Raw genomic sequence first — 12,785 nt, 5'->3', positions numbered from 1 at the left:
TTTAGGTGTTTGTTTTCATTAATAACCACAGAATTCTTCCTTTAAAATTTACACAATTGTTTTAAAGAATCTTTTCAATTAGAATTTGACTCATAGGGCAAATAGAAGAACGTGCTAATCTGCCTAGTGGTTGATGACACCTAAGAGTCTAGCTGAGTGTTTGCAAATTGCGACCCTGACCAGCCCCCGCTCCTAGGACATATCTCAGGCCCCTAGTATGAGCAGTGACCCCCCGCCCCCAACACAAAATTCCTTGCTTTCCTTTATATAGAGAGGTTGGTTGGTTGGTTTGTCTGGTGAGGAAGATTGTCCCTGAGCTAACATCTGTGCCAGTCTTCCTCTAGTTCGTATGTGGGATGCCCTCACAGCATGGCTTGACAAGGCATGTGTAGGTCTGAACCCAGGATCTGAAATTGCAAACCCCGGGCCACCAAAGCAGAGCATACGAACTTAACCACTATGCCCCTATATAGAGAGGTTTTGCTTAAAATTTTAAGAACAATTTCCACTGCTTTTAAAATAAAGTTTTAAAGAAACAGGTTTAGCTAGTCACATCATGAAGAACCAGGCAATGAAGGCATCTCCACCCCCTGGTGACAGCACAGGCTAATTGCAGGTAAAGAATCTCCAGCAGGGAACAGCCTATAGGACAAAGGTCCTCAAAAGGCTGCAAAATAAAATCCCCTAGGGAACTTTGAAAATCTCAACGTACAGACCACAGCACAGACCATCAAATCAGAATATCTGGGTGGGACCCAGGCATCAACTGAAAAGGACTGCTGACTTTATTTACCATCACCTATAAAGTAATGACAGATGTCAGTTCTCACTGGAGCAGCCCACAGAGTTAAAACGCAAAGGACTTTTCAGACCACCAAAGTGCCTTTCAGCGTCCTGCAGTTAGTCATATGGAGTCCCGGAGCAAGAATACCCTAAACGAGATCTCAGCGACCCACGTGCTATGTACTGACTATACTAACGAGACGAGTCACCAGGGGGCAGGCCAGTTAAACAAGGAGGAGCCCAGCAGTCAAGATGCAGCGTGCAGAGACACACACAGGGAGCATCTCGTCAGTGACCAGGTTTCTCCACTGGAAGATGCTTCTGGGTATACAGCTGAACCCAAGGAAAATGTGTACAGATGTCTCCCTTCCAACACAGAGAAGAACAGTTAACTTTCAGTAGCAACAAAAATACCTTATCTCGGCCCCAGAACCTCGACTGAGGCTCTGAGTATTGAAGGATGTCAAAAGCGGTCTCTTTGATAATAACTGGATTCAAGATCCTGAAATGTTTTGGCTGTAGTGGGATTTTTTCCGCCACCTGCTTCCAAAAGAAGAGTTGCACCCAGAATGGCTAAGGAAAGAAAGCACACAATCATTAGGGGTATTTAATAAAGTTCTCTTATCAGTACAGGGTGAGAATGTATCTCCCCCTAATCAGGCCAAAGCCATGGGTGTGACCCCATGTGTGTTTGGGCACGGCATTCTGCAACAAAGTCACAGATCTATGCAAACCCAGTACCTCAACTCAAAAAAAGCAACTCTGAAGGGCCTGATTTATGAATGCGGCACTGGGCAAGGAGAGGAGGTGCAGAAGCAGCTCTCGTTTGTTTGGGGAAGAAATTTCACAGGGAATGACCTAAGATGGTAAGCCTTTTTAGGATCAAAAGCCACCATGTTGCCCAGGGAAGACCAAGCACATAGATCCAATTCAAAGTGTTAAGTGCTGTGAGAGCCCTTCTGGTCAGGCCCTCACCTGCATCCTCTCTCCACTTACTTTATTTCCTAGTCCTGTGAAATCTCTTGGTAACTGACTGCAAGTCATTTCATATGTGCTTCATCTTCCAACTGGAACAACTTCTACCCAATAGCAAAATCCAGAAGACCATGATAACGTGTACAGAATCAAGCTTTTGGAGACCATGGCAAATTGTCCATCACGTGAAGCTTCTATGAAAAGCTTAATATGTCCTACTAATTTTGCAGACACCCAGTTTGTGCAGGTGTGTATAACTGCGCACATACTCCTCGACAGTTGGCCTCCGAAACTTATTTCAACATAATGGGTGGGACTAGAAACAACTGTGATCGATTATTGTAAAGACAGACAATATGATAAAGTAAGGGCCATCTCCTCCACATTTGCCCTCTGGAATGCTGTGAATTAAACTCCAATAAGAACACCACCAATTAAAGCATGTTTGGAGAATATTCCTCAGAGATTGTATGTATATTCTTTTGAATATCCTCAATAATGGCTTATATTCATCCACATAAATCTAACTTCTAGAAATAGCCAGAAGCCATGTAAGTTTAAGCCTGGTGAATAACATGGGTGATCAACCTCAATCATAGCAATTTTGGTCGCAAACTTGATATTCCACTAAGTAATGATCACAATTTTCACATGGGACTCAATCAAGTTCTGAAAGCAATTCCCAGGAGGAGTCGTGAGGGGTTTCTACAAAGGGAGTCGTTATTTGAAAGTCAACACAAAAGTATGCATTCCACTGTGTTTGTTTAAAAATAAAAGTCTGTAATTACAATTAGAGATCCTTTCACTTCTTATGAAGGATGTTTGATAGCTGAATTTCTAGTGCTTACCAGAGTTTCATTTTTTACCACTGCTTGAAGCCAGTTGAAGTCAACACTCTTAAATAAAACAGCAACAAACAGGTCATTGGAATAATATTCAAGGTCGGACAGTGGTGCACCCTCTGGATAAGTCATCCTTATAGTAGTTTTATTTCCAACGTGCTCTGAATACCCTTCAACTGGTGCATTGTTTAACCTATTTAAATAAAAAAGACAAAGGTAAATGGACAAAGCAAGTCAGCAACGACTTTAACACATTACACAAAATGCCTGCATCGTGTTCCCCAATTTTTTTAGGACTGGGAATGCGTACGCGGCTGGGGGTAGGGCGTCCCTCCCAGCAGCCTCGTCACCGTTCCTCAGAGATCTGCCCTTTCCAGGCGTTTGATGAATGCTGTCTTCAGTCCACGAGGGACGCCCATATCTAATGTTCGAATATCGAGCAAGTCCGTCTAGTCCTGTCATTTTAAGCCAACTCAAACGTATTAACTGTGGGCTTTCTCTGGGTACCAGTACTGTTTCCCTGAGAGCTGCCCATTGTGCTCGGATATTGGTGGTTCTTGCCAGAATTTCAAAAAGGTAATCAGAAAGAAGAATCTAGAAACCAGAGCAAGGCAGACACAGACCACAGTTACAGGGACAGGGTGGGGACTGGGGAGGGCACTGGGCCCAAGTGCAAGCAGAACTGGGGGCACTTACAACTGTTAGATGAATAAAGGCTTTACCAGGGTGGCTGTTTTGGGGAAAATGCTAAGAACTCTTTCAACAGTGATACCACTCACCCAGTTACACAGTTTCAAAATCTCAAAAAAGTCTGTTTGGTTTTTCATCTATTTTATCCCATCTGTACTTAACCTTTCTTTTCTATTTCACTGAGCTTCCTCTTCTAAATCTCAGATACTTGATCCCCGGATTATGAAAAAGATATTACTAGACAGAACAATTAAACGCAAGACATGATCCTGGACCAGTTATTATTTTTCTTCTTTCCTTTTTTTTTTAATACAGGACAGTATTGGGATAACTGCTGAAATCTGAGTAAGGACTGGAGTAAGGGTAAGGACTGGAGTAAGGTCTGCACTGTATCAGTGTTAACTTCCTAAATCCGAATATGGCTCTGTGGTTCTATAATAGAATGTCCTTGCTCTTAGGAAACGCACACTCAAGTATTTAGGGGTAAAGGGGCTTCATATTTGCAACTAACTCGCAAAGGGTTCAGAAAAGAATAATAATATAGAGAGAGAGAAAATTATAAAGCCAAAGTGATAAAGTGTTATCAGTTGGGGAATCTGGGAGAAAGGCGAATGGGAGTTCTTGGTACTATTCTTGCAACTTTTTTGTTAAGTCTGGAATTGCTTTAAACCTAAAAGTTACCCAAGAAAGTTTCTTACCCGATCTCTCTCAGAATCAGGCTAAGTCACCATTCCTCTGTCCCCAGTGCTCAGGGGCCTCTCGTGCCTATGCATGAAGTCCATGCTCCCCAGTCTGACTCGCCACACTCTCAGCCCCGTCCCACTCTCCCAGGGCCCCTCCCTCCTCCTGCCCGGTGGGGCTCCTCACCCGGGGCCCCTGCCTGCCTCCTCCCTGAAGAGCGAAATCCCACCGTTCCTCCCAGCCAGCTCAAGGCCGCCCTTCTCTTCCACCGCATCTAAGTGTGCACTGTCAGCCCCTGGTTTCTCACCTCTTCTCCCGTATCCCAGTCTCACACCACAGATGGGCATGGGGTCCTGACTGCCTCCCCGGGGGCTGCCTGAGCACAGGTCGTTCAGGTGCTCACACAGGGCGAGGGCTGAGGTTCCAGAAGCTCAAAATCCTGCATTTGGAATGCTGGGGTGTGGCCTGGACCCTGGGCCCTGTGGTGCCTCTGTGTCCTCATCCATGACAGGGGCTAACAGTGAAGGCTTCCCCAAAGAAGGAGAACACCTAAAGCACGTGACACAGTGCCCGGCACAGAAAGCGCCCAGTGAAAGGCAGTGGTTACATCTGCCTTCACCCCAACTTCTACAACCCCTGCAGCTCTGACCCCACTCCCACCGTCTCACTTCACACCACCCCTGCTCTCTGGCCACTGGGCCCATGGCACCCCTTTTGCCTTAAAACTCTGTTCTTAGCTGTTTCTGCTATCTCTTGGCCTTACAGAAGTCTAGTTCTTTCCTACAAACACCCTATACCCCCTGCCCTCTCCTCCTTGGTCCCCGCCCTTCTACACATTCTCCAAAAGTGGCTGCTAGTATTTATTGAGCATCTACTACAAGCCTGACACTGACCTAAGTGCCTTCCGTGTGTTAACTCATCTTGTCTTCACAGTAACCCTATGAGGGAGGTACTGTCACTGCCTCCATCTACCGGGGAGGACACGGAGGCCCAGCACAGTCAGGAAACTTGGCTGAGATCACAGCTACTGGGGACAAAGGCATTCTGTGAACATATCCTCACTTTTAGTCTCAAAATATCTGAAAGGGATCTTGTCATCCTCCCACACCAACCAGAGATGTTCAACTACCCTCTTACTGATAGCCGTTCCAAGAATGTCTTAGACCCTCAGACTAGAACTCTTAGTGTCCCCTGACATTAACTGTCAAACTGTCAGAAAGTCCTGTGATTTATTTTCTCAATATACCTCTCAGATTAGATCCTCAGCCTCTATTTCCACATTCTCCCTCTTACACCACGCCCACACACCACGTGCCCTGATTGCCACCTCTCAACCAGGCTCTCATCCCTATTCTCTCCTGCCTTCAATCAAACTCACACAGCACTGCTGAACAAGTTTAATTAAGACTCGACTCATCACGCTCCTGGTCCTGCACACCCTTCAGATAGGGACAGTTTACTAAAGTGTAGCAAGAGCCTTAAAAACACTCAAATACCTTTAAGTCAATTATTCTAGGACTTCTTGGAATGATTTCCAAAGAAATAATCACACAGGTACATAAAGACATCTGCATGAGAATATGAAAGCATTTTCACAATAACAAAGACACTGGAAGCGTTCTGAACGTTCAGCAATGGGAGAGCAGCTAAATAACTTACGATATCCTCATTGAAAGGAATATTAAGCACTCAGTAAAGTTAGTTTTCCAAGAATATTTCATGACCTCAGAAACTGTTCATGATATTAAGTTAAAAAAGCAAAATCCTTTATAAGAAAGACAAACGGACTCAGTGTGCACATATAACAAAAGTTGAAAACATACAGCAAATTGAGAGTGGTTGGTTATTTGTGCTATGAGTGGTTATTTTCTTCCTTATATTTTTCTGTATTTTTTTAATTTTCAAGAATGAACATATTTTATTTTTATAACAGAAAAACAATTTTTAGCCAGCTAAAGCAAAAAGAAACAAGGATGACTGTCTATTGTCTGTTACGTGGCGTTCAAAGTCCTCTGTGTGCTCTCGAGGTCCCCACCAGTGCTGTCTTCCAGGCTCACCACACCCCGCCCTGCTCCCAGAAGCCAGGCCCCCCCTGACTCAACCTCCCCCCACGTGCTCTCGGCCCTCCCCAGCACAGTCTTCCTCCTCTGCTGGCTTATCTGAATCAGCCCATCCTCCCAAACCTTACCTCCTCTGAAAACGTTTTGCCAAATGACGGCAGTTTGGGGCATGCAATCATTTCACGTCTCAGTTTCACCTTCTCAATCAGTAAGTCCCCTGAGGCAGGGACATGCAGGGCTGCCTGTGTCCCTCACTGTCCCTGGAGCCGCAGTGACCAACAGCAGTGAACTTAGCTCAGAGGAGAGAGGCTGGTTTTAAAACCAATGTACCTGATCACAACATCGAACTGGTTCAGGGCTCGGCCCAGTTCTAGCCCGTGGAGTATCCCGCCGCTTCCAATAACCACACACCGCCTACAACTCTTCGCTTTCAAGTGTTCAGGGAAGTCGTGCTCAGGCAGTATTTCCAAGAGGGTCTGGACTTTACTGGAGAACTTCCGGAAGCCAAAGGGAGGATCATACCGGTACTCGGCGTCATTCCCCTGGGGAGCCTTCTGCACGAAAGGCGGTAAGTCCGTGCTGTACCTGTGCTCAAACAACCGCGCCATCGACTGCTTTGCAAATTTGGGCCGGCACTCCTCTTGCAAGACTTGCTGAGCATATTTCTGAGCTCTCTGGAATGGAATCACACCAATCTGAGTTTAAAAGACTTGCAGGCCTGAGAAATAAACTTTTACGGATGACACATTGCCCTGTGACGTCTGATGGAGCTGCTCCCTTGTTGATTATTGTGTTTTAACATTTGCTTTTAAAAGTTCACTGATGCTAGAAACTGTAAGAAAATAACCTGGGAGAATCACGCGACAAGGAGATAAACTCAACAAGAATATTTGCTTTGTTACACATTCAAATAAATTTGGGGTAAAAAACATCTTTTGAGGTATTTAAGATTTCATGTTCCATAAAATCCTGTCACATGCTACAACATGGATAAGCCCTGAGGAGAATATACTAGGTGAAATAAGCTGGTCACAAAAAGACAAATACTGTATGATTCCACTTATATAAGGTATCTAAAGTAGTCAAATTCACAGAAACAGAAAGTAGACTGGTGGGGACTAGGTACTAGGGGTGGAGAAAATGGGGAGCTATTGTTTAATGGGTATAGAGTTTCAGTTTTCCAAGATGAAAAAGTTCTAGATAACTGTTTTCCAACAATGTGAAAATACTTAATAGCACATTTAAAAATGGGTAAGACGGCAAATTTTATGTCATGTGTTTTTTACCACAATTAAAAAAAGATTTCCTATTTCAGGCTCCTATCCAGCAGGATGAGCAACAGACTTATTTATCAGTTGGGGTAATGAGCCTCATACTGTCTGGAATGCAAATTACTCTAAATGTAACCAGGCACAATGTCATATCAACATAGAGCTTGCCTTCGTTTTGTATACAATGTTCCCGGCACGTTAATGTTTTGCATCAACAAGGAAGGGCTGTTGAACGCCAAGTACACTAGCCCAGCTGAACACAGCAAGCCGCGGAGGAACGTGGTACAAATGCCCATTCGCCCCACAGTCTTCCTCTCGGCTCAGTCTGGCCAAAGGCTGCCTCAGAACCACTCGGCAGGAAGTTCACCCTCATCATTGTGCTTTTTGTCCTCATTTCCGCATTCAGCAGCCGTGGCTCTGCCTTACACCTCTTCCCACCAAGTATCTTCACACACACGCGTGTGTGTGAAGACCTATATTTACTAGGATATTTATTTTTAGGCTCAAACATGTCTCTCTCTCTCTTTTTTTTTTTTTTTTTGCTGAGGAAGACTCAGCCTGAGCTATCATACGTGCCAATCATCCTCTATTTTTTAGCATGTAGGCCACCAGCACAGCATGACTGCTAACAGAACAGTGTAGATCAACGCCCAGTGAACTCAACGCAGGCTGCTGAAGTGGAGCGCACTGAACTTAACCACTAGGACACTGGGGCTGGCCCTCAAACATGTCTTTCGAACTGTGTCAGTACTATTATGAGGATTATTATTGTTGTATATGTTTTAAATGCATCAATTATATTTTTCCTCAAAGCCTTGTTATTTTTGTATAATAAATTTTTTTTGTAGGAACACATCTTATTATAGCAGAACCCTCTCTCTTTTTCTTAAATTACAGCTTCGAAAAGTTGTTAGTACCCAGGAAGAGCACACTGTCTACATCTTGAGGATCTGGCCCCATTTCTGAAAAGGGGAACTGGGATTCTTTGAGCCTCAGAGGATGATGCTGCAGATGTACAGACACTGTTTCAGTTCACCATCAAGACACCTGACACCTTACAGGATGGCCGTTAGTATCTTCACTTTGTGAGCTCAAGCTGGCACAACCAGTAAGAGGGCTGAGCTGGCATGCTAACTGGGTCTGATTATTTTCCAAACTCCTAAAACCACAGCCTCTGCCTACAGAGAGCAGCACACAATCACTACCACTGAGAACAAGAGTTTGAAAACGAACGGGCATCTTCACGAGCAATCAGTGGGAAAGCCCAGCAAGGACCTGGCCATGACCCCAGCAGCCCCTGACCAGGCCTGCCAAGCCCGCGACACTCTGCACCCAGCAGGCACTTAACGCCCAATGGAGTGGGCAGGCAAAGAGAGGGGCCACCCACACGCTACACATTTGTCTGCAGACTCTAGGCCTGAAGGTTACGAACAGCAATTTTTAGAGAACAAAAAGTCCAATTCTTCACTATAGAATGACATCCCACGCTCGGGTTTTACAAATCTCCTCGGAGAGAGGAACATCTGGGAAACGCCAAAGGAAACCCAGAGCTGCTTAGTGACTGACTCATGACCGGAAAGAGAGGGAGGTGACCCAGCCGCAGACTGGTGCATGACGCTCCTGAGCTGCCAAATTTTCTCTTTAGGAGTCTCATTTGGAAGGAGTGAGATTTCATTCCGTTTCCATTCTGGCAAAGAGTTCCATCTCAGGCTTCAAACTTAATTTTCTAGACTGTGAGCAGAGCACAAGGCTTCGTAATCACCCTGATTGTGACCTCGCCTGTGCCTTACCCACAGCGTGCGCAATGAATGTTCTAAATACCGCTGGAAAAGTCTAAATCCACAGCAATTCCTTTTCTTTCATTTCAACTCTTTTAAAGATGTGTAACAAGCCATGAGAAAGCCCCCAGGATCATTTCTTCCTGACCAGAAACTGTCTGGGCCTCCCTCCCCCCTCTTCTACGCTTCAAAGCTCAGGAGAAAAATGCCTCAGGCAGTGAGGAACAGAGGAGCATGTGACTTTCCTCTGCTCTGCCGCAGACAGCTCCAGAGCTGGAAGCCAAAGCAGGCATGTGAGGAAGGTGGTGGAGGGCGCTGGATGGCACCCACCCGGGGGAGGACCACCGGGACGCAGGGCCCTGGTGACTCTCTCAGAGATACAGCAACTCCCATTTCTCTCAAGTCAAGGCATGAAAATGAGGGCTTCAGTTTTCAAGTCTTCCAGACTGCGCTTCCTGGTTGCCCATAACCAAAAATAAACAGACACCTGGTGGTTTCGACCGTCAATGCCGCGGCCATTTGCCATGGAAAACGACAACGTGAAAATTCACGGAAGAGTATTAAAAAAAAGAATCCAAGTAATTTTCCTTGGCAAAATCTCCACTTGCATGTTTACTCCATAATTTTTAGGATAGTTCCTCTCAGAAATATAGGTAAGTGGCATAATTCTTAGTAAAAGGCAATTTCTTGCTTATTCATTTATTCGTTTATTCATTCATTCAGATCCAGGACAGTGCACAGCACTCACGCTGAAGAAGCACTTCCAGTCTGGGGCTAACCAAACCTGGCCAGGAGCCCAACTCAGCCAGGGCCCACGGGAACCAAGCGCGTGAGCCACCTTACGGAACTTCCGTTTCCATGTTGGTGAACTCCGGTCCCGGTCTCTGCCTCACAGGGCTGCCGTGACGGCCACCGCATTTTGCACAGTGCCTGAAACCTCCGAAGGCTTGAATGCCATCATATAAGAACAGCACCTGTGGGCAAAGCTACTGCTGCCTTTAACTCACACTAAAGTTAGCTGTCTATAACGCCTACCTGGTTAAGAAAAAAATCGGCATGGCCAAGTTGCAGCAAGAATAAATACCACGGTAAAAACTCAACCAGTCAGCGGCTGCCTGGGGCTGGAAGTGAGGATGGGGATTGATTACTAAGAGGCAGGGGAAACTAACACGGGTGGTAAAATGTTCTAAAATGGGATTGTGGTGATGGTGGTGTAACCGTATATACTGACTAACGCTCAGCAAACTGTGTGCTTACAAGGGGTGAAATCCTACTGCACGTGCATTTCATCACTGTTTAGAAAAGACAGTCAGAAGATCTGGATGCCGCACCCAGCTGCAGACCTGCTTAACCAGGAGAGTAATCTTGGTTAAAGCATTTAACTCTAGGTCAAGGTTTAGTTTCCTGTCTCTATGGCATTCAAGGATGGTCTGGGGAAAGAGGGGGGCCCTACCAAGGAGAGAAAAGGATCATTTTGGAGGTGCGAATGCCTGGACTAACTTACTAACTCAGCCCGGGGTTAGTGTGCTTACTTTAACTATGTGGTACAGGTCTGCAGAGTCTGAGAGAAGACACACATTTGGCCATAATTAACCACAGAGCACAGAATGCAGTCCCCAGGGCAGTACGTGGCCCCAGCTTTCTGAGAAGAGAGAGGGCCACGTTTAAATTCCTGCTGCCACGGGGCCCAAACCAAAACTGAAACGAACGTGCGCCCTCTCCTCTCCTCAAATGCCTTTTAATTGCAATTTCACTTCTGAACCACACTGTCCAAGAGTCCAAACATCCCCGCAGAGACCACGGGCAGTCTTGTTTAACAAACGGCACGTTACGGGACATCTTTAAAAAGAAAATACAAAACCCACAACCAGCACGACCACATGTCTGCTGCTGCATTCAACTAGGCCAGGGCCAGGGCCACCAGACAGCGCTTAGCGTCCATTAGGCTCGCAGGGTCCCACCAACACTGCGAGTTGCTGAATGTAGTTAAAGCTAACAGGACACCAATCTCTGGCTTTGAGACCCTCTTCTGCCAATACACATCCACATAATTCACATCTGCCCAAGTGCTCCAGGCGGGAAGGCTGGACCTCCACCAACACCCTGGAGACAGAGTTTTCGCTACCGAGAGCTCATACTGAACTCCGTCGCACAGGCATCAGAACACCAGGACCACACGGGCTGGCTTCCTGAGCCATTTCTTCTATTCTGGGGACTTGAGGCAGTTTCTGTTCCTGCTTTAATGATGCACAACCAGGTATCAAATTTAGGGGCTGCTTAGTGCTGCATTCAAGGCCTTTCATTCTCTGGCCCTGTCTTGGTTTCAGTCTCATATCCTGCTATCTCCCCCCCCCCACCCCGCCCCTAAATCTTCCATGACATCAGACTCTTGCTGTTCTAATCTGCAAAGCCTTCTGAGGCATGTGTTTTTGGCACACACTGTTTCCTCTGCTTGGAATGAAGCGAGATGTCCCGTCAGGACCATTGTGAAAAGTGGGGCATTTTAACAGGGTCAAAAATGTTAAAAAGCTACTGAAGGGTCACCCCTGGTGGCCTGGTGGTTAAGTTCAGCATGCTCTGCTTTGGCAGTCGGGTTCAGTTCCTGGGAGTGGACCTACACTGCTCTGTTAGTGGCCATGCTGTGGCAGCACCCACATACTAAAAAGTAGAGGACAATTGGTACAGATGTTAGCTTAGGGTGAATCTTCTCAGCAAAAAATAAATAAGTAAATAAATAAGTAAAAGCCACTTAAAAAAAGCCTCAAGTACTGGAATAAAAGCCCCCTAATTCCACCATGGTTATGGCAGCTTTCACTTTCTTCTTGATTAATCTCTGAACTGACTGGGACTTTTACAAACGTGTTTGATTTACATCCCTGCCCCCTATTCCTCCCGCTCTCCCCACAGATTACAGGGGACTTTCTAGTTTATTCATTTCTGTATTATTTGAATTTTGGGTGTTATTTTTATAACTGGAAAAAACAATGATCTTTTAGAAACTTTCAGAATTGGGTTGATGTGGCGGTCACATGGGCTGCCTCCTCGGTCTCCATTTCCTGCTCCTTCCTCTGAGGGAACCACAGTTTTGTTCAGGCAGCTGTCATCCCTTGTGTGTACAGGGATTGGGGCTTAGGAGACAGACCCACCCACCCAGTACCCCCATCGGCACTTGTCAGGGATTGGTCAGCCATCCTCACTGCAGCCAATCAGGGCAGGGCAGTAGCCCTGTGAGAGGCTGTTATTGGTCTAGAAGTGAATTCAGGTTTCAAAGCTGGCCCCATCAGCCTAAATGAGGACTCATAGTCCATGGTTAGAGCTTTTCTCTGGCTACTGGTAGGTATGAAGAGTTGAAGAGGAGGCATCTGTCCTACTCCTCAAAGGGACAGTAAACTTAACGTACATTACTGAAAGTACTCAAAGAATTGCCTGTTATTTAACTGTGGATTTTCTATACAATCTGGCGTTCAAGGATGAGATACCATGCTGTGGTTCAAGTAAAAGCCCCAGTCCCTCTGGAGTGTAATATACATAAGGGAATATTAATTGGTGTAAAAGGTTAGCACACCACCCCTGTCTCCCAAGGACTTGCCTGGAGCACAAGGGGGGAAGACAAACAGTTAAAATACTACAGTGACAAGTGTTAGGATTAAGGGATGAAGGGGCTTCCAGAAGACAGAGAGATGGATGATCAGAAAAGGCTTCTTA

At 45.8% G+C, this 12,785-nt stretch overlaps 1 protein-coding gene across 2 annotated transcripts in view; it reads right to left on the bottom strand.

Moving 5' to 3' along the window:
* The window catches only part of ST3GAL5 (ST3 beta-galactoside alpha-2,3-sialyltransferase 5), a 45,756-nt gene that overhangs the window by 4,391 nt on the left and 28,580 nt on the right, over nucleotides 1–12,785 (bottom strand). For both annotated transcript variants that reach the window (XM_046661903.1, XM_046661904.1), the window contains exons 4-6: nucleotides 6,362–6,705; nucleotides 2,607–2,793; nucleotides 1,198–1,356 (exon numbers count right to left, since the gene is read on the bottom strand). In XM_046661903.1, coding sequence (XP_046517859.1) covers nucleotides 1,198–1,356; nucleotides 2,607–2,793; nucleotides 6,362–6,705 — 690 coding nt within the window. The remainder of the gene's footprint in view (nucleotides 1–1,197; nucleotides 1,357–2,606; nucleotides 2,794–6,361; nucleotides 6,706–12,785) is intronic.

The sequence above is a fragment of the Equus quagga genome, chromosome 5, assembly GCF_021613505.1.
Source record: "Equus quagga isolate Etosha38 chromosome 5, UCLA_HA_Equagga_1.0, whole genome shotgun sequence".
In the NCBI taxonomy this organism is placed as follows: domain Eukaryota; kingdom Metazoa; phylum Chordata; class Mammalia; order Perissodactyla; family Equidae; genus Equus; species Equus quagga.
The sequence above is the reverse complement of the archived record's forward strand: the minus strand, read 5'-3'. Positions and strand labels throughout refer to the sequence as shown.